The sequence below is a fragment of the Melanostigma gelatinosum genome (assembly GCF_949748355.1).
Source record: "Melanostigma gelatinosum genome assembly, chromosome: 1".
NCBI lineage: Eukaryota > Metazoa > Chordata > Actinopteri > Perciformes > Zoarcidae > Melanostigma > Melanostigma gelatinosum.
In genome coordinates, this window is record NC_136634.1 from 23,543,941 (window position 1) to 23,564,033 (window position 20,093).

Below are 20,093 nucleotides of genomic sequence, written 5' to 3' on the forward strand. Positions count from 1 at the left end.
ACGACAGACACCAGTCAGTTGACTCTCAAACCACCTCTCTGCCAGGCCCACAAGCTCACCAGCAGACACACACACACACACACTAAAACGCCATGAGCCAAAATGTTAGAACTTGAAGTCCTCTTGTAGCCTCCCTGTCTCGTATCACGGGGAGACAGAGAAAAAAAGCATAAGCGTCAATATATGAACACGAATAGTCTCAAAGTGGAAAGCCCCCCTAGAGACAAACACATTATGCTCTTAATACTTCTGATACATACAAACACATCCACTGACTAGAGCCACAGACAGACTATTTCCTTTGTTGAGACGAGGTGGATAAGGTCAACATTCATTGGTCGAATGCAGCCTGAAGGAGCAGCCTTCCTGATGTTGCCTCTATCCGTCTACGCAAAGCCCGAAGAATGCAGGACCTTCATCCCAGGTCGAGCCACAGATCAAGACACACAAATGTGCCTTAATCCATGTCTGTCGTCCCTGGCTCATCTAACTGTGTCTGTCTGTCTTTGTCAACCTGTACAACAGCCCCCATAGGCCCCCGAGAGACATGGGAATAAATTATGGAGCTTTTTTATTTGGCCACTGTGGGAGGCTGACTTCTGTCTGTCCACGGCTTATCTCTCATTCTGCTGCTGCAAACTGCATAATATTTTGGGTGGATAGTTATGGCTGCGCACTCAAGGACCTCTCATGGTTGCAGTGACTTACGCTTTCTAAAAATAGCTTTTATTGCCTATTTTATACTGCCATTGACTGCCTGCTGTACCACCTGACTATTATTATTGTGGTGGTGTGTTTGGCTAACCGCTAACAGCTAAATTAACTACCAGTACACCCACTGCTGTACCACCTGACTCTTATTGTTGTGTTGGTGTGTTTGGCTAACCGCTAACAGCTAAATTAACTACCAGTACACACACACACTGCTGTGCCGGCTCACCTTTATTGCTTTGAACGGTGTGTCTGGCATATCGAGTTTGATATGAAGCTAACAAAACGCTTTTAAAAAACCTTTGATGTTCATGGTGTAAGAAATTTGAACATAGAACTGTTTAGTAGATATAATAAAAGTGTTTAATAATTCATAATTAAGAATTCATAATTAGTCATAATCATAAGTGTATTGGGAATGCATAATTAAGATAAACATAAGCTTCTGCCAAATTGCAGAAGTTGAACTTTCATACTGAAGGATTAGCATAGAAGGGATTAAACAATAACTGATGGTCATTGAATGTGTTAGAAACTCAGGGAAAGAGAGTCATGGAGACAGGCGTTTACTGAAGTGCATAGAGAAGTTAGCCAATAGAAATTGAGATAGACGGGAGGGGAGGAGTCGCGAACGAATATGTGGGCGGGGATAGAAGTGTTTTTCTGCCTTTTTTAGCGTGTGGTTGCCTGGGACGGCTGTGTCCTGGGACCAAAGGTAGTTTTTTCCAAAGTGGGTTAATATTGTAATATTTCATAGGAGTATGTACTCCAATGTTTAACTGTAATCGTACTTGCATCAGTGGGATTAAATCCTTTTAACTGTAAACCAGTTTCGGTAACGTTTTTAGCGCCGTGTGACTGAAAAGCTATCAGTCCACGTGTGCTGGCCTGCTCCACTTTCATCGTGAGGAGATTTTTCCCCCACAATGGCACCTACTGCAGACCAGTTAGCACACCAATTAGCTAAATTGCATGGGTCAAAGTTACGGTTTGATTTTGACTCCAGTCTGTGGGGCATGAATCAATTTGTTGCTGTCTCCATCTTTTTCAACATTGGAAAAATTTCAGTTGGAATAATGCACAATTTCATTCAGAATGACTGAATCATAAAAAATTGTTTGCATCCCAAGAAGCAGTTCATCATAAAGGATAAGGCTGTTGGTGTTCTATATTTTATTGTCAACGAACCCCATTAAAGACCAAAACAGCAATGGATTAATGATGGGAGATTTACATATCAGTGTATTCACACATTTATGTGTGCAAGCATGTGCATACAAAGGCTCTGTGTGTGCAAACATCATCGTTAATGTTTGGTATTGCTACCAAACCAACTGAGACTATGCTGCTTATGATTGGTAGCCATGATGCTGCTACACATGCTGCAATACATGCCACTATAGTGAGTGTAACTTTGTTAAAAATATTTAACACACATGTTGTTGATGGATGTTTCTTCTTCAAGCTTTAGTGTTTGTTTTATCTGCTGATTGTTTACTCCTATCTATATGTGTGAAAAGCTCAGAAAGTCTATAATGTCTATAAATAAGGCCACAAAAAAACACAGACTCAAAATAACCACAAAGAGACTCAAAAAGCCCCAAGACGACTACAATGAGACACAAAATAACTAGAAGCCCAATGCACCTACAACGTGACTCAAAATAACAAAGAGATACATAACAACAACAAAGAAACACAATATGACAACAAAGATACACAACACAACCACAAAGAGACAGGAAATGACTACAAAGAGTCACGAAACAACTACAAAGATGCAAAATGACCATAAAGATACACACAACCACAAAGAGATATGTAACGACTACGAAGAGACACAAAACAACAACAAAAAGTAGGTAAACGCCTATAAAATCTCTGTGTCTTGCTCCTATGTAGGAAAAGTGAAGGAGCTTTTTACATGTCTGTGCCTAGGGGCCCATTTTCTCACAACCCGCCCATGACAAGAGCGTAGTATTGCTGATATGGGAACCCTGCACCGATGGGAAAAGGTCCGTAAACAAAGCCTCGACTCTGTGATGTGGGTGTGGGAGAGGTCAGGCAGCTGTAGTAACATCCACTGTTTCCAGCTTCTCTCCCATGGAATCTGTAGGTAGAATGACCACTGACACCATCAAATACACAAACACACAAACAATCGATCCACCCAACACAACACTGAGCAACGGGCACAAAGAGTTTTTAGTACTGCTTATCATTTCTGCTGATGTTTTAGGAAAGCCTGAGAGTTGCATAGGTTTGGGTTAAATTGTGCAAGATGGTATATAAGCAGATTACAGTTTGAGCCACAGAAATGAAACATGCTGTGCTGTGAAACATAGTGCAGCCAGTTTGGATGTGATATTGTGAAATGAGGTGCACTCCCAAATGCATTCGCGCAAATCAGTTCAGATGCGACTTTAAAGTCATGGATCACATAGGCTGGAAGTCCTTTGTCTGAAATATCCGAAGCACCAAACAAACACATCAGAGAGGCTGAGGAGCGCGGGGATGAGGGAAACAAGAGGAAGAGCAGCTGGCTTGGAGTTCAGAGGCAAAAGGGCCTCTCGTTGTTATGTTCCTGTTTATAGCTCGGCTTGTATGCAGAACACGAGGTGTTCTTGGGATTGTTGATCAAAAACGAGTTCCCTGAAACAGAGAACAGATGGACAGCAGGAAGACGAGTTCTCTAATTAGAACCGGCCTCTCTGCTTCACTGATGTCCGCTGGACCAGGTCACAAGAGATTTCACATACATGTGAAATACTATAAGGCATGTTAACTGTTTTGATAGTCAGCTAAGGAACCATCTTAGTCCATGCTCTTAGTTAAGCATCAGAGCATGTTAACATTTGCTAATTAGCACAACAATACGAAGTGCAGTGAGGCTGACAATACCACGTTGAAGATTCATCCCTTGGGGACTACGCATATCAGTACGAAATGTCATGGCAATCTATGAAATATCTCAACAGCTATCCCAATAGTTAGTGATGTGTATTTCACAAAAAAAAATGTCATTGTGGTAAAAGGGAAAGTAAAAGGGTCACCAATGTTAGCAGGTTTCATCCTCTTTGGACCATCAATGCCAACGTATACGATTTTATGGCAACCCGACCAATAGTTGTTGAGCTATGGTATATCAGTCTTGACCAAAGAAGTGACGCTAACGTGGCTAAAAACCAGTGGTGGGCCGTCAGGGCCTGCAAGGCCTTCTCTGCTGGCCTAAACAGAATCACAAAGTTATAGCTATTTTATAATTTTTCTTAAATACACTCCATGTATTATAAGTTATACAAATATTGTTCCCATTATCTTATTTTCTCATTGCACAGCTACTGTCTTCCTCAGTTGCTCTGCTTCCAGTGCAGCTTGTTTTGAGTAGATCTTTTATCCAATCAGATCTCACCTCTGTGTCTCTAGGTAAGAAGAGAGGCCCGAGGCCTGCAGACTCTCAAGTGAATCCATGTGCAGTTTAAGTGAATGGAGACGATATTGTTGATTGTCATCGTCTTCAACCAATCAGATCTTTAGTTTGACATGTTGGGCGTATTCTTTGACGTGCCAGAGCCTTCTAGCTGGCCTACAAGTACGTGATTGGTCAGTGGGCTAGCGTGACATGTTGGGCGGTGACAATCCCAATATCTGCTGCCTCTGTCGAGCGGACATTTTCAGCCCTCAAACGCATTAAAACGTATTCAAGAAATACAACTGGGGCGGCTCGACTGTCTTCACTAGCGTCCATGAATCGAGAAGGACTTCTTACTGGAACTAAAAGGCACGGATATACTGAACAACATGAGATTAAACTCTATATTAACAAAGAAAGGAGGATCAACTTTGTCTTTAAATGGTGAACAGCAGCTCTGGTAAGTGAACTGCGTTTGTTTTTACATCTGCAGTAGCTTTAATGCTTGTTTATATATTATTATTTGTACAACTTGTTTTTATGAAGATGGATTTTTGTTTGGTTTTATATGTGATAGGAACCATTGTTACATCCAGTGTTGCTCTGGGGACATATTTAGCAGGTGCCAGTGCTGGCAACTTGGGGACTTTCTCGCTAAATCTGGCGACTTTCCAAACCCTCATGGCGACTTTTTTTGTCAAAAGCTACTAGTGACAAATCTAGCGACTTGTTCTGGTGTTAATGGAGACTTTTGTGGTGTTTTGACGTTAAAGCACGTACGTTCTGCACTGTCGTGAACGAGCAGCCGGTGCTGCCGTGAGCCCCTCCGCCTCCCACAGAAGCCTCGCGCTGCAGTCAGAGCAGAGAGGAGACGCACTCTATCTACAGGTGTTGAGCTTCATTTTTACACGAAACAAATAATAACCGTAGCTGTGTTTCAGCTGCAGGACAGCAGTGAAGGCCCAGCTTTAAAATGCACGGCCCGCCACTGCTAAAAACATTAAAAGACACATCAATGAGTCACACCGTTGCACTGGGTGACAAGTGCATTCATTGCAATGAACACACTCTGAAGTTCATGTTGTCTCCATCACACATGCACCGACCTGCTGCTGTAACTGACCACTAGAGCGCCAAAGGAGATAGTCCCCAACAAATACACAATTCACACGTTTACATCCGAAATTCAGAGCTTATCTTGTGCCTTCACGCGGCTCTCAGCATGGCGGCGGCTGCGGGTGCTAACAGCGCTAAGAGTGCAAACAACAGCAAAAGGGCTAAAGGTGTTTACCTGAGGGGGAACCGTTGGGTGGGCACTATGCTAAAGACACAACGCAGTCGGTCTGGATGTAACCGCCATATTACAGCGGTGCAAGCGCGTCGTTAGCTAGCTAGCGGGGCGGCGCTCACATAGACTTAAATCAGTGGTTCTCAAACTTTTTCTGTCGCGCCCCACTTTGGAGGAAGAAAAATGTTCATGCCCCACCGCCACAACAAAATTGTAACAAAATGGTCCATGTTGAACTTTTATTGAAATAACATTTTGTGACTCCTCCGTCTATGCTTTTTCAATTAATAGAACAAAGAAAATTGCAATTACTTTTAAGTAAACCAGATTACTCCATCAGACAAAAACAAATACAATGTGCAATCACTTTGTTAGAACAATGCAAATAAAGTTATATCTGTGCAAAAAGGAACTACAATTTGGCAAAAAGCCTCCTGTGGACAGGTGTTGTAAATTAGCATTTCGCTTCAAACACTTAACACAGTGCATCTGGGCTTTGTGCATAAATGTATGTTACAATTCTAATGCTGCTGTGATGTCCATATCAAATAAAATAAACATAAAATTGTTATGAGCTGCTAAGTCATTATTTTGAGATAGAATCTCATTATAATGACTTACAGGATCTGTATTTTTCCTCACAGTGGTGGAAACGGGCTTCCATACATTTCGCCATGTATTTATTAATTACTTTAAAAAAAAAAGAATTCTGCATTTTCCCCCGCGCCCCACTTGAGGGGCGCGCCCCACAGTTTGAGAACCACTGACTTAAAGGATAGCGAGGCCGGCCCTGCTAAATAATACAAAGCACTAACAAAACCACAACACACATTTTCTGCTCAAGTGACTATATATTTACATAGCAAATAGTTCAACTTAAAAAAATGTAAACTTTATTGTAATCATTATATATTTTGTACAGATATGAAATGTATCCTCTGCATTTAACCCGTATTTCGGGAGCAATTGGCTGCTGAGAAGTAGCTAGGATGGAGTTAGGGGTTCAGTGTCTTGCTCAGGGACACTACGGCACAAGACACATAGTAGCCAAAGATCGAACATTTGCAGAGCAACGGCCGCCCAAAAGCACGCGCCGCCCGGGAATTGAACCTGTGTCGCAAGAATGGGAATCTTGCATGATACCACTACACCAGCGGCACAGATGTTATAGCACGATTATCATATAAAAACTATTCAAGAAAATATTAAAGCCTCTTTCAAAAACAAAATATGTTGCACTTTAGATTTTACTCTTGAGTGCCTAAGGTAGTGTAGGGAATTCAGAAAGTATTCAGACTAGTGCGTTGTTGGCTTATAAGAAAGAGCACATATTAACATTTTATAACGCTTTTTCCACTCGCCTGTCATCACCTCAAACAGGACAACAGGCAGATGTTTACCTGTCGGGCAACATTCTCTCTCAGAGATCATTGGGAACCCATACGGGGGGGAAATGCTCCACTATGTGTAAGCGTTAGCCACATTTCATTCCGCGGCACAAGCATGCTTAGAGTCGCACACATTGTCCAGTTCAAAGCTTTGGGGGACTCCAGTCAGTCTGTCCATTCATACAATAAAGGGAAGCCCAATAGAAACTGACTGGTGAGTCCCTGTAGACTCCGACACACACACACACGCGCACACACTTCAACCGTCGTCTCTTTGGTTTGTATCAGGTGGAGATCAAAATCTCCCCCCAGGCCATGTTAAAAGAGTGTAAACAACACACCCTCAGGACCCCAGGAGTCTGGGCGGGGGCCACCAGACATCCCCTTTCAGAGTCAGGGTCTTCAAAGGTATTGCCGGGGTTAGGGTGGGGGTGGAGACAGAGAGGCAGTGGTCGACGTTCTATTATTTTTTCAACTTTTTTGGTTATAAGTTTACACAGATGTCATGACAACTAAAATGCATCATTGCAAAGCAGTCACCACTTTATATTTCTGCTCCTGTCATAGGGACGACAAGAAAAAGAGGCACAGATATACATCACTCGTTACTTTATTGTTAAATATCATCTTTTAATATATCACTTTCTATCTTTTCATCTATATCATGACCCCCCCCCCCCCCCCAGGGGTCTCTTGGAGCAAAACACATCCTGGTTGCTCAGCTGGACGGGGGCCTGTAAAAGAGAGGAATGTGGGCTACCCGATAAACAAACAAACAGTTAAAATATGCAATGCATACATTGCACAGCATACACCTGCTAAAACATCACACAGAGCTGCAGAAGGCAAGGAGAGCTGTACCACGAGTGTATAACAGCATTCTGTAATACTTCTGTGTTTAGAGAGGCAGACGTGATATAAATCAAGAGAGGATGTAAAAACTCCTGAAGACGTAAAAAAACAACTTATTCTGAACCATCTATGATCATGTCCAACTGACTCCTGATGTTTTTTCCAGCTTTCGACAGAAAAGGCCACGCGGACAAACATGTTTCTACAGATTGAACATTTTTTACTGGAATATTATGATGTACATTGCATTAGAAGTTGTTATTTTTTCTTTTCTTAAAAGGGCATGCACATGAAGATCATGGTGCACATTTCAAATACTTCAATACAAATACAGCTGAACAAGATGAAGGCAGTGCCAGGTCCCTTGTCTCCATTGTTAGTAAAAAATACATTGAACATAGATTATGTATTGCAACAGAACAGAACAAAATAAAAGAAAAAGAAAAGGCAACATAAGTGGCATCACACTTCCACACCAAGTCCACTCCTTCGGCGTCTATCTGGCGAATCTGCAGCCTTTCGCAACATCACTCGGAGCGCATCGCTAATCTTTTCTATGCATATCCAATTGAGTCTATTCAGTGTGTGTGCGCGTGTGTGTTCTTCCTGCTGGGTGTGTATGCCTGATGCGAGCGTCCATGCAGGAAGGGAGCAACGGCTATTTCTATAGCGGTGGAGGGCCAGTTGCATTGTTCCTCGGGGGGGATTATATAGACGGCAAAAAGAAAAAAGACACACAAAGGTGTGTTTGGTTTACTTTAGGGTAGAGATTCTGTCGCTCAAATAGAGCCGCAGGGAAAGGGGAACTTCCCAGGGACACTCGTGCAAATACCTATACTATGCAAATACCTTCAATCCGGCATCGGCACAGAGCCTTTATCGAGAGTACGGGACGGTATTCATGTTAGTTGTTTGTAATATCTCTGGTTTATAGTGGCCTTAACGAACACCGTTTCCCATAAGCCCTTATCTCAGGCAAGTCTGGCAGAACAATAAATGCTGGAGAAGATTTTTAGACAGCAGAGATTACGGCTACAAAACTGGGAAACAACTCACGAGAGAACTTCTGTTGCTGTGCTTCTTCATTTCTTTGGGAGTCGTAGTTTTGTTTTTGTTTAGCATTACTAAAATCATTTATAAAATGACAATGTGACTTAGGATATGGAAGGAAAACCCCAGGAACACGCTGCATTGTTTCTCAGAAAGACAGATGGAAGACATCCCGAACCAGAGATTGCACTTAACAGTTGCAGACAGTGAAATAAACGACAAAGATATTTTTAGACTCCGGCTAACAGGCGAGGTGATACACAAGGCTGCTGTGGTCAGTTGGTCCCACGTCAATCCAGCCCTACATGGTAGTATCCTTGACATTCAAATTGAAAACACACAAAAGCAGTTTGGACTAGTTCAGATACTCTACGTTACAGTATTTGCAACTCTCTCTCATATTGGATTTATCTCCTCACGTTACTTTGATCAACAGGAAGCTAACGGAACCAGACGGACAGGTTCCCTCCAGATAACGATTCGATTCAATCAGTTGACCTGTAAGTCTAGTCAGTTGCCGGTTTACCTAATTCCCCCACCGTGTCCCTGAACTCATCGTGGCCAAAGCACACCGGTGTGTTGCGTGTTGAACCGCATGGCGGAGACTCGCGTCATACGTTTGAGTTGGAGCGACACAGAGAATATTTAAGGCACTGCGGTAAAAAAACTAAAAACGCTACTTCCAATCAGAATGTTCTTAATATGCATGTGTGTGCTACTGGAAGGTGGCATGTCTGAGAGTATTAGTAACATAGTAATAGTTCCGAGTACGAGGCCCAAGGCTCCTGTGTGTGAGGGATGTCACATGCATCCTATAATCTTTGTAACAGATTTTTTTAAAAACCATACATTCTCATAATCTTGTTCATGTATAGATGACAAAATGAATGAGAAAACTCAACAACCCACCATATATTATTATTATTATTATTTTTAAAAGCCCTTGATATTCAATATATTATGCATTGTGTAATATGCATACACATATATGTCTGTTAAAATCACCTGGGCTGTCTGCTGTAAACTAGCTGCGGCACTCAAAACCAAAATCGAAAAAAAATAAATGTATCCCTACACCCTCCACGTAAAACAGGGTTGACATAAAAAAATATAGAAATTCTGTTCACTCCTTGAAAGAAAAACGGCAATAAGTAGAACTGAAGGTCCTCTGAAAAAACTTTGTCACACTTAAAAATATGTTTTCTGCTTCAAATGAGACGAGAAACCTTTTGTAGTGACTGAGTTAAAAATAAAAGATGGAGTGTGGACTGTTGCTCACAGAGTGAACGTTAGTTCTGGTCCCTGTGAGTACCGGGTCCAGCGGCGTCAGTGGGAGTGCTTGTCGCCTGCATCCTCCTGTAGGAAAGGAGTGAAGGAGGAGCGGACGGTGCGGCCGCAGGGCGACTGCTGCACGCGGAAGTTGTTCACCATGCTCTTCTGTACGTCCTCCTCAGCAGAGGTGAAGAGGAGGCTCCGGAAGACCGCCAGCTAAAAAGGGGGGTGGGGGGGCACAAGAGACGGTCAGAAAAAAAAAAAGGGCCGACACAGGCTGACTCGCTTAATACTCTGAGTTACACTAATGTATGATTTTATGAGTAGAGGGCTGATCCATGGCTGGGACTCAAAGGAGCCAGTGTTTCACGGCGGGTGAGGTTTATTTCCTACAAATTATTCACAGTAAAAGCACCGCCTTATTTAGACTGCGTGTGTTGTGTTTTCCATCACAGCATCACAGCAGGTAAAAGTAAAGAAGCTCTTCATCCAACATCTCACTACGGCGGGTGCGGCTTGTACTCCTCCACTCTGCAGTATAAATAGACTTGTTTTCTTATTGACGAATAGCCGCTAACAAAGCCTATAGCCTGTTAAACACGTTCATCAGCTGGTGGGACTCGGCATACAAAAGCACATGTGGACAGTGTTTGTATTAATAACCCTCACTGCCAGAAGGAGAGACAAGAGTTGAAATTCATCAAAATCTGTAAATATCAACCCAACCCGTCTGTCTCCCACATTGGTGGTTCTTGATTGCATGTATTGTTATTTTTGGATGCCCCGTGCTTAAACATGCAGTGTGGACCTGTGTGTACCCCTCCTGGTACTGACAGTAGCAGCTCCTCGCTGCTGTTGGCGTATTTCCAAATGGGCTTTATTTGGAAAGACTGATCACATATTTAAAATCGAAATAGTTACAGTAATAAAACTTATTAAAAGCCTTTTTTTAAAGCTAAAACAGGCTGTTATTTGATTGGCAAGTAAAGGAGGATAAAGCCAGCGAAGCTAAGCAGAGTAATTAAACTCTAAAAAAGGAAGTATGTGGAACAAGATGTGTAAAGGATTCATGCCTTGAGGCACAGAAAGAATGTGTGACTACTGTGTCACCGTGACAACATAATTGCTGCTGAACAGAAATAGGAAAGAATCGGCTCAGATTAACTCCGAAAGACAACTGGAGCCCTCTAGTGGTCACTGGAGGCAGCAAAACAACATGTGATATAACCCTCAGAAAGTGCTATTGTGAATGGCTGAGCAAACAGATACACACAGCACAAAGAAACATTAGCATTCATGGTTCTGGCCCACCTGTTGAATGAAAGTCCAATCTCAGTTATCAGTAACCGAGTTGCTCGTATTCATCATGTATACGGGCATATGACCCGGTTACATCGTATCCCAATTTGATCATAACCGGGACTATCCTCATGTATCCATGTAAATACAGTCCTAGTCATTTGATCCATTGTTCTTATAAAAACTGTGGATTACTGCAGCCACACACACACACCTGGTCGTGGCTGACTTCTATGTGCTGCTTCATAACGATCCAGGAGACGGACTCGGTCAGGGGGGGTGTGGTCAGAGAGCCGTGGTAGGTCCAGTAGTCGTCGGTGTTGGCGGGTAACAGGCAAGCAGGGTCGAACCTGTTGAACTCCACTACGCTGTCCTGCAGACAACACACAGGGGGAAAAAAACACATATGGCCATGTTAGTCTAAGTATTATAATGTTACGTGCAAGAGACAGGCAAGGTCATAGCTGTTCACACAAAAGGTTATAATTAAATTATATTAACATACATTATATTAATAGATATTCATTATATAATAGAATACAAAAAAATATTCATATAATTACTATAACAAATGTGCTAAAATCTCAATCTGTTCTTGGGACTTCTTATGATTACAGGTTATCTAAATACTACAACAATCGTTGTCTAATCATCATCCATTTTAAAATATGTCGCACAAGCACAACAAGATGAGAGTTACACAACCGCCACATTTCCTCTTATTGGACAAACACCAACCGTATCAGACATCATTAGCGATAAGCAGAACGGTAGCAGTAACGTGAAACACAGGGGAAGCTACTATGACCTCCAGTCAGTCACCTTAAACATAACATAAAGATATACAAACATATTTTCAGAAAAGCTTTGTTTTATTATTAAAGACTATCTTTATATAACTTATATTAGTAATTAATAGGATATGCACTGTTTTAGTTTTAAGAAGGCATTTGTTAAAAACACACACACACACACACACTTTATAAGGGTCAATATAGACGACTGGGCACATTTCAGGGATCAGCATGTCTACAAAATGTGGCGTGTGTGGACTGACCTTGTGCCTGATAGCAGGCAGAGCGTCTACCAGCTTCTGCAGCCCCTCGTGCCTCTTTCCCACCTACACAAAGGATTAGACATTAATCTGGATTGCCGTCACAGTCTAAACTGAATACACAACACATAGCAGGGAACGTATACAGCATCGTGCATGAAACTGTTAACAAGCTAGTCTGAAACGTGTCGGCGCACATCAGTCAATGTGTCTTCTTCTCAAAGTGTGTAGTACCTTAAGAAAGACTCCAATGACAGCCAGTCCGTTGTCCTCCATCACCGCCTCCTCGAACAAACTGTACTTGTCAGAGTTCCAGTGGACCAAGTGGAGCTGAAAACACACGCACAGACACGTTATGAGTCTCTGTGTGTGTGAGAGAGAGTGACTGTAAACCATAACCGTGATCTTTTTAACACCTCGGCCCTGATCCCCGGCCCACTCATTCTGTCCTCCGGATGACCCACTAATTCCTTCTTTTCAAAATAAGAGTTTATTCTTTCAACACTCGTTTTAGAAGCAAACTCACTTACAAATACCATAAGTGGAGGTACAATTCAGGGTGTGTGTGAATTAGGAGCAGACGTTTTTTTGTGCATATTCAAAACAAATGAAAAACCAACAGAAAACATTCATTGAAGTCATTTTTCTAAGATCAGGTAAGAAGAATACATGGAGGTTAATTCATTATTCATCGAGTAGATTTAGCCGCAGCTCGAAATCATTCGCACATTATCACCGACTGCAACAGAGACGGCAGAAGCAGAGCTTCCCCAACATGCTCTATAATATAGAGTCTATATATATATATTCATACAGAGTGTGTGCGCATGCTCAGCTGAGTCCTGCTGAGAGGAGAGAGCAATAAGTCACAAATATTAGAAAAATGGTTGACGACAAAACACATTCAGAATTGCATTGATGGCACCGATCAGTGCGTAGATTGGACTAGTGGCGTTACAATGAGCTGGCTACTGCCGAGCCTTGTGGAAAACCCTGACAAGAGCTGTCAGTCCAGGCTGTAACCTGATCCTCTAGTCCACACACACACACACACACACACACACACACACACACACACACACACACACACACACACACACACACACACACACACACACACACACACACACACACACACACACACACACACACACACACACACACACACACACACACACACACACGAGTGATGACAACAATGACATTGAGACGTTCCTAACAACAAGGGCAGTGAAACCTGTTGTTACACAAGTTAATGGAACACCATAAAATAGACGATCTGTGTTCACACGTGAGGCCGGACAACAGGACCAGTATGTAATCTCCACCCAGCTGAGAGACAAACACACCGCCCGTGTTTAACTTTGACTTTATTGGTACAAATACAAATACCGCAAAGGATCCCGGCAGCGTGCCTGATGCCAGCTATACAACCCGCAGAATGTAGATGGAGTGTTCTGCTCCAAACTTCACTGATTCAACACTCTCAGTACTTTTCCAGAGAGTTCAAGGAGGAGACGTGAATAGAAAACAAACGGGACGCAAAAGTAAGTCAACATCTACAATGTTGAAACAGTGACGCGTTACATCTACTCTATTTCTCCTTTTAACCCTCACGAGACCGTTTGGTCATTGGGAAATGAATCTCTCTCTCTCTCTCATGGTCACATGGTCACACACACCATGTAATGTTCCTCTGTAGCACACAGACCGTGACATTGCTACCATTGCTGTCTTGAGTCAGTGAGTGTGACATGAATAACAGATTTCCTTTTTTTTTTAAATTGTGACTAAGACGCATAATGAGAGGCCTAGAACAGATGAAATCATGAGAGAGGCCTACAATTATTATCCTCTTCTCTTTTTTGATTTATTTTTCGCCCTCATTTCTGTTCTTGACAATATGACAGAACATGCAGCATGTCAGTTTCCCTGCAGTACATGACGTGTGGCTGGTTACACACACATATGTATATACATACATATATATACTGTATATATTACCTCTGCAGGGAACAGCCTCCTGTCCACCGTGTGCTCTGACCCCCAGGCGTTGCTCTCACCCCAGTGGAAGTGGAACTGGCACAGCCTGAATTTGTCTCGCAGGGGGCCTCCTCTCAGCGCTGCACCGCAGGGTAGAAAGGACACAAAGGATCAGTGCACCTCCACTTCACAGATTTCACGATCATTTTCAAAAAGAACGAGATGCTCGTCCTCCGAGAACAATAGGATCATATCCACGTCTCGTGTTTTGTTTCCTCATTCCACACTGAGGACCGGTTGTTCGAGCGGTAACAATGAGCTTAAAAACATCCAGGAACTATTGTTTAGCAGCAATCACCGATGCAGCAATGACTTTTTATCACGGCTGTTAACTGTTAAAAGACGGCAGTAACACTACACACAGATAAGAAGGTGGAGATACTGCAGCACAACATGTTGTTGTAGCCATCCACTTGAAGACTGAATCTGTAGTTTAAGTACACGCCTCGATTACAGCGCTGCTTCTTTTACTGGTAATGGTAAATGGACACTACATGTCATCATTCTCACCCATTCACACACTGATGGTAGGAGCTACCATGCAAGGGGCCACCTGCCCATCAGGACTAACTAACAGTCATACAACACTCACACACAGCTACGGGAGCAATGTGGGATTAAGTGTCTTGGACACGTCGACATGGACTAGCGGTGCCGGGGATCGAACCGCTGATCCTCTGATTGGAGGACGACCTGTGGCTCCAGTAAAATGCCGTAAAATGCCGGTTTCAACATTTCCCTGTTATAAACCTGCCGTTGTCCTCTCAGCAGCAGACTAAGCTCCGATGGCACGTGAACGCCCATAAGGTGGTTCACGTGCCGTGGCTTTAAAGCATTTGTTTCTATGGTTTGGAAGGCGATAACAGTGTTGCTGGTGCAGCCTAGTAATGACACCAACAAATGACCAACACTTCCCAGACTGTGTAGCACTTGTTGCGGCCAGGACACACACGTGAGTCACACGACAGTCACTGGGACCACGTTGACTGTTGCGGTTTTTATCAGCAGCTTTAAGTGTGGCATTGATGACAGGATTTTCCTACAGACAGATGGCTCTTGAAGGGGGGTGGGGGGGTAAGCTCCTTGTGTAGATCAGAACAAGCATTCCTCTTGCCGAGATTTCCTTTACATCCATTCAGATTAAAAGAGAAACTACACACTTGCTCCCAATCTAGTAGTTATTAATGAGGAACTTCTATGGAACAAACCAGTCTGTTACTTTCTGTGGCTTTTGATCCATATTCAGGTTTTTATTTGCATTTTAACGACGATATAGATACAGAAGACACTTACTGGACTTGTCCGTGGTGTCATCATACTCGACCAGAAAGGAGTAGCCGTTGTTCCAGATCTGTTGGCAGGTGTGCGGGTCGTAATCGGTGACCAGCGGCTTCAGTTCCGAGTCGAAGACGCTCTTTCGCACAACGATGTCGATGGGGGACTGCCGATCGCCTCCTGGTACCGCGAGGGGTCCCTGCCACATGGGATGCACTGGAGGAGGAGGAGAGAAGTGAATCAAAGTGAATTTAAGAAACAGAACATCGAACTCAAAAAAGGTAAAAAGAAAAAAGAAAAAAACTCGAATCAAAAATGCTGACACCTACTTTTCATGTTGTACTCGGCTGCTTGCTGCATTGTAAGACAGTCCATTTTGAAACAAAATCAATGAGACTCACCACAGTAAACTAAACACAAACTACAGACACACGCAATCCTTCTTCCTTGAGCCGTTTGGAGGAACTGAATGAAAAAGGAGCGAGTGAGCAATGGTACTTCCTTGTAGTCTTTTTTTATTTTTTTTTCCTAAAAGGATATTACAAAATAAAGAGAGAAGTGGGCTGGCTGTACAGAAAGTGACACGTGGAATGTCCTGGCACGCCCCCAGCTCTCCTACACAGCGGGGAAATCTGACCGGGACCTCTGGCCGGTCAAACCGCCGGCTCGGGCCGTCTGTCAGCGGACCTGACTTCTAATTACCCTGAACTCCCTACCTCCGTCCTGCTTTTTATCTTTGCAATCCACCCCAAAAAATATCAACTCCACTTATTAAAATGTTCTAAAAAGGAAATAGCTCAGTGTAAGAGGATTGTCTCCAGAAAGAAATATTTCCAGTGCTGTTGTCAAAGGGCACAAAAGCAGTGCAGTCTATTGTTTGTTCCGCTCCAGTCATCCAGCACGGGTCTTAAGGTTTCCACTGAGAGCCACGCCGAACAGGTCTGACTGGGAGACGACCTTCACCTTCATCGGATTTCAGCAGACTCTTGTTGTTTTGCGATAACTGCTCCCGAAGCCGGTCGTGCTCTTTTCACTGGGCATCTGTGACAGCCGTGAAGTTATCCTGGCACCGTGCTGCTCCCGAATCAAGCGGCACGTGATCGCCAGATGTCTCGAGTTGGAAAAATGACAAGTGTGTGTGTGTGTGTGTGTGAGGAGCTCTGAAACGCGAGCTGAGGCTCCTGCATCGAGAAACACGGGTTTGGTCTCTGTAGCTTATATCCCCATTCGTGACAACTGTAACTGTACTGAATGTTTGCATCAGCTGTTTAAATTATATTAAGGTTTAAAGCAATACATAATTAAAGGGAGTGGCCAATTCGAGTGACGGCTGGGTGCCGTCTGAAGTCGCTAGCTGCCTGCTCTGCTGCGTCACCCTGGCACGCCTTAGCTCCACCGACGAATCGACCACCGCGCCGAAATTTGGTGTGAATGCAGTCTGAGAGTGTGAACTTGAGCACAGGTGTGGAAATGCAGAGATTCAGTCAGAAGACGCAAACAGCAGAGAGATGAACAGCCTTTAAGAAAGAGCTCTTTGCACAGACACAAAAGTGCTGAGCCAGTTAGTTTAGCACAAGACACGGCTTTGGTTTGAAGGAGGAGTCATCTACATTTTTTTTCCAAAGCCCGTGTTTTATAAATGCCCAACAGTAACAGTATAGTCATATTTCGGTATCTAAATATTACACTTATTGTGAGTTGGCGCATTTACTTGCATGCGCACAGACATCATTAGCGACAACAATTAAGTTGTTTGACTGTGGGGAGAAAAGTTTGACAAACCCGTCAACATCAGCAACGTGAGGGAAGGCCAAGTATCCCGTCATATTTGAGCTGGACAGAAACGTTATACTGCAAAGCATGTACAACATACACATGACGTGTATACATGTCACCTTTTCATTATTAGGCTGACTTATAACTGCGTAGTATCTTAAGTACTCAAAATATAAGGTGACTAAAAAAGGCAACCATATTTTCAACACTTCTTGGCATGCGTGTGCTGTCCCTGACGAGTTCTACTCAAGTGTTTTCAGGTCATCGGCTAAAGTCAAGGATGAGGTGCTGGGTGTGCTAAACCTGCAGAAGGAGGAGCCTTTATGACAGAGGCTTGCATGTTAAAGTGACGGCAGTATAACTCCCCACTTCAGGGAAGCACAGACTGTGAGTCGGATGTTTCTACCTGACGAACGGGGAAAACAGAGATGTCTCTTTACAAAGAAAGATAGCATGAGGACGGATCAAAGGGCAGGCCACTGGACGGACAAGAAAGCTCATTTCAAACCACCTCAACGACAAAGCCGAAGTCCTCCTATAAAGTTTTGGACAGGCTGTGCCCATTACAACAAGCTTGTTAAAGTTATATATGAACTTGGTTTATTATAATTGCTGAACATAAAGGTTATACTGCACTGGCCTCCTTTTATTTTTCAACCTGTTTTTCTTTTTTTGCATGTTGACTGAGGTTGTTGTCGGCATGAGACAGTGAACGAGACAAGGCCCGTGTTATTGGAAGTGGTGAGGACGTTGCTGGGACCTGCCAGACGGGTTTGGGTGTCTCCAATTTTCCGTGGGCACGTTACCATGAAGGCAAATGACTCATACCAGAGGTCTAACGTGTAAAGGAAATAACCGCTCTTCCAGTTGCATGCAACAGGTTTATCATGACTGAGGGTCCATCCCATCAATGCACCCTTTATTTTGGGGAATTTTAACATTTTATGTTACGTGATCCATCTCGGTGCAGGAATAAGTAAGAAAACAAAACAGAAAGGAGTCTGCGTTTTTGCACTTCCAGTTCAGTGGTTTTGGTTAGATGCCTGAAACAAGTTCTGTGGTTAACACAAGCTTAAGACATTTTAATGTTTAGTTCCACGACATAAAATACTGTACGTCAGTATATAGCCCACTGGTGTTTTCAAAAACAGCAGTTGCCAACAGGTGGCCATCCGTGTTGTAGTTTGCTTATAGTCTAACATCAGATTTTACTTCTGACCATTATATTAATGCTCCAAAATTCATAAAAGTGGTGTAGCTTGTTGTTTTTTTTGCAATAATACAAAATTCTAAGGAAAAATCCCATTCGTTTTTTGCTGAGGGAACCAGTGCGATGCCAACTTCCGGGTTACCCGTGACATATGGGCCCCCCCCCCAATGTAGGCCTCATGTGGCCCCTATAGGGACGTCAATACTCGTTTGGAAAACCTGGAGCCGGAGTTCCGTCTCAAACGAGTCAACAGAGCGCGTCTGATCCAGATCCAGTGAGGAGGACGAACCCAGCCCGGGCTTTCCAATGCTTTCAATGCACACGTTTTGGGATGACAACAAAAGTGACCATTCCCTGATGCTGTGTGTGACCCACAATGACGGGCCTCTCACTGTCAATGAGACACTAAAACCCAAACCACTGCCACGGGGGATACAGAGATACTCGTACCGCCACTGCTGGCGGTAATGTCGGAGGTTAAAATGTCTCATTTTGAAACAGCTAAACACGATAAACATTGGTTCGCTACAGCGGCGACAGGACACACAAGTACTTACTTTGCGACAGCACATATTTGCTTGAGCACGCCGTGAGGTTGCATCTCCTGGCGGGCGTTATCCGGGGACTCTCGGCGCGTCTGACGAGCTGTCTGCGGAGCTGTGAAGCGAGAGGTCTTAATAGGGACGACAAAGTCACCATGTTGATAAAAGCTTCACCAACGAGCGGCGGAAGAAGAAGAAGAAAAAAGAAGCGCGTTAACGTGTTTCGTGGCGCTGTTTTATTTGCGGCTAGCGGTTAGCTTTAACGTCAGTCTTCTTCACGCCACCAAAAGTTAGCTCTCTGCACGGAGCCCGTTCAAAACAAAAACGGTGGGCTGGCAGCTCTCCTCTCGTCTCTGCCAGCCTTCCTACCGTTCGCCTGGAGGAGGGGGCAGGTTTTGGCTTTACACGCATTCAAAATGGGACCGCAAAAAGAACAACCGTTTCCCCTGCAGCTATTGCGCCAATTTAACCCGGTTAAACAGTGTTCTCGACAGATGATGAGATGCGGCCGCTGTAGGAAAGCAGCTTGCTCTGTAGTCCGGAAGGGGGGAAAGGTGGGGCGTGGGGGGGGGGTACTGTCCTGACCAATCAGCGGCCTCCACTGAGGGGCGTTAGTGATGATGGAGACAGTTGAGAACAGTTTTTAAATACGAATTAATTATATTTGTATATATATTTCACAATCGTAGTCATCATCACAATCCCGTACTGTTAGTTATAGTAATAACATATTTGAATAATAGCAATGTAAAAACTAATAATACAGACTAACTAGAAGTGGGTAACTCGTTTAACCCCTTATTATGAACTTTATATCGACTTACTAACTACAGCCATTTTTCCTTTATTTTATCCAGACATTTGTTTTTGTATAAAGTCGCATAAAAAGGAAATACTCATAGAGTATAAGTACCTCAAAAT

At 43.4% G+C, this 20,093-nt stretch overlaps 1 protein-coding gene across 2 annotated transcripts; it reads right to left on the minus strand.

Moving 5' to 3' along the window:
* Positions 1-7,488: 7,488 nt before the first annotated feature.
* ca5a (carbonic anhydrase Va) lies at positions 7,489-19,640 on the minus strand. Of its 2 annotated transcripts, none has more exons than XM_079269851.1 (7): positions 19,188-19,640; positions 15,663-15,860; positions 14,331-14,449; positions 12,561-12,656; positions 12,330-12,392; positions 11,487-11,645; positions 7,489-10,189 (listed from the first exon to the last, which is right to left on the minus strand). In XM_079269851.1, the coding sequence occupies exons 1-7, from the start codon at positions 19,327-19,329 to the stop codon at positions 10,028-10,030; spliced, it is 939 nt and encodes a 312-aa protein (XP_079125977.1). In that variant the 5' UTR covers positions 19,330-19,640; the 3' UTR covers positions 7,489-10,027. The 2 variants fall into 2 exon arrangements, with proteins under 2 accessions (XP_079125977.1, XP_079125978.1); XM_079269852.1 differs by lacking the exon at positions 19,188-19,640 and adding an exon at positions 15,974-16,664.
* Positions 19,641-20,093: the final 453 nt, after the last annotated feature.

Bases quoted from the DNA above. Each gene is read 5' to 3' on its own strand.
- ca5a (XM_079269851.1), bottom strand. From the start codon at position 19,329: ATGGTGACTTTGTCGTCCCTATTAAGACCTCTCGCTTCACAGCTCCGC. The intron at 15,861-19,187 runs GTAAGTACTTGT...CTCCTCCTCCAG, and splicing joins CAAATATGTGCTGTCGCAAA to TGCATCCCATGTGGCAGGGA. The intron at 11,646-12,329 runs GTCAGTCCACAC...TGTTGTCTGCAG, and splicing joins TGCCTGCTATCAGGCACAAG to GACAGCGTAGTGGAGTTCAA.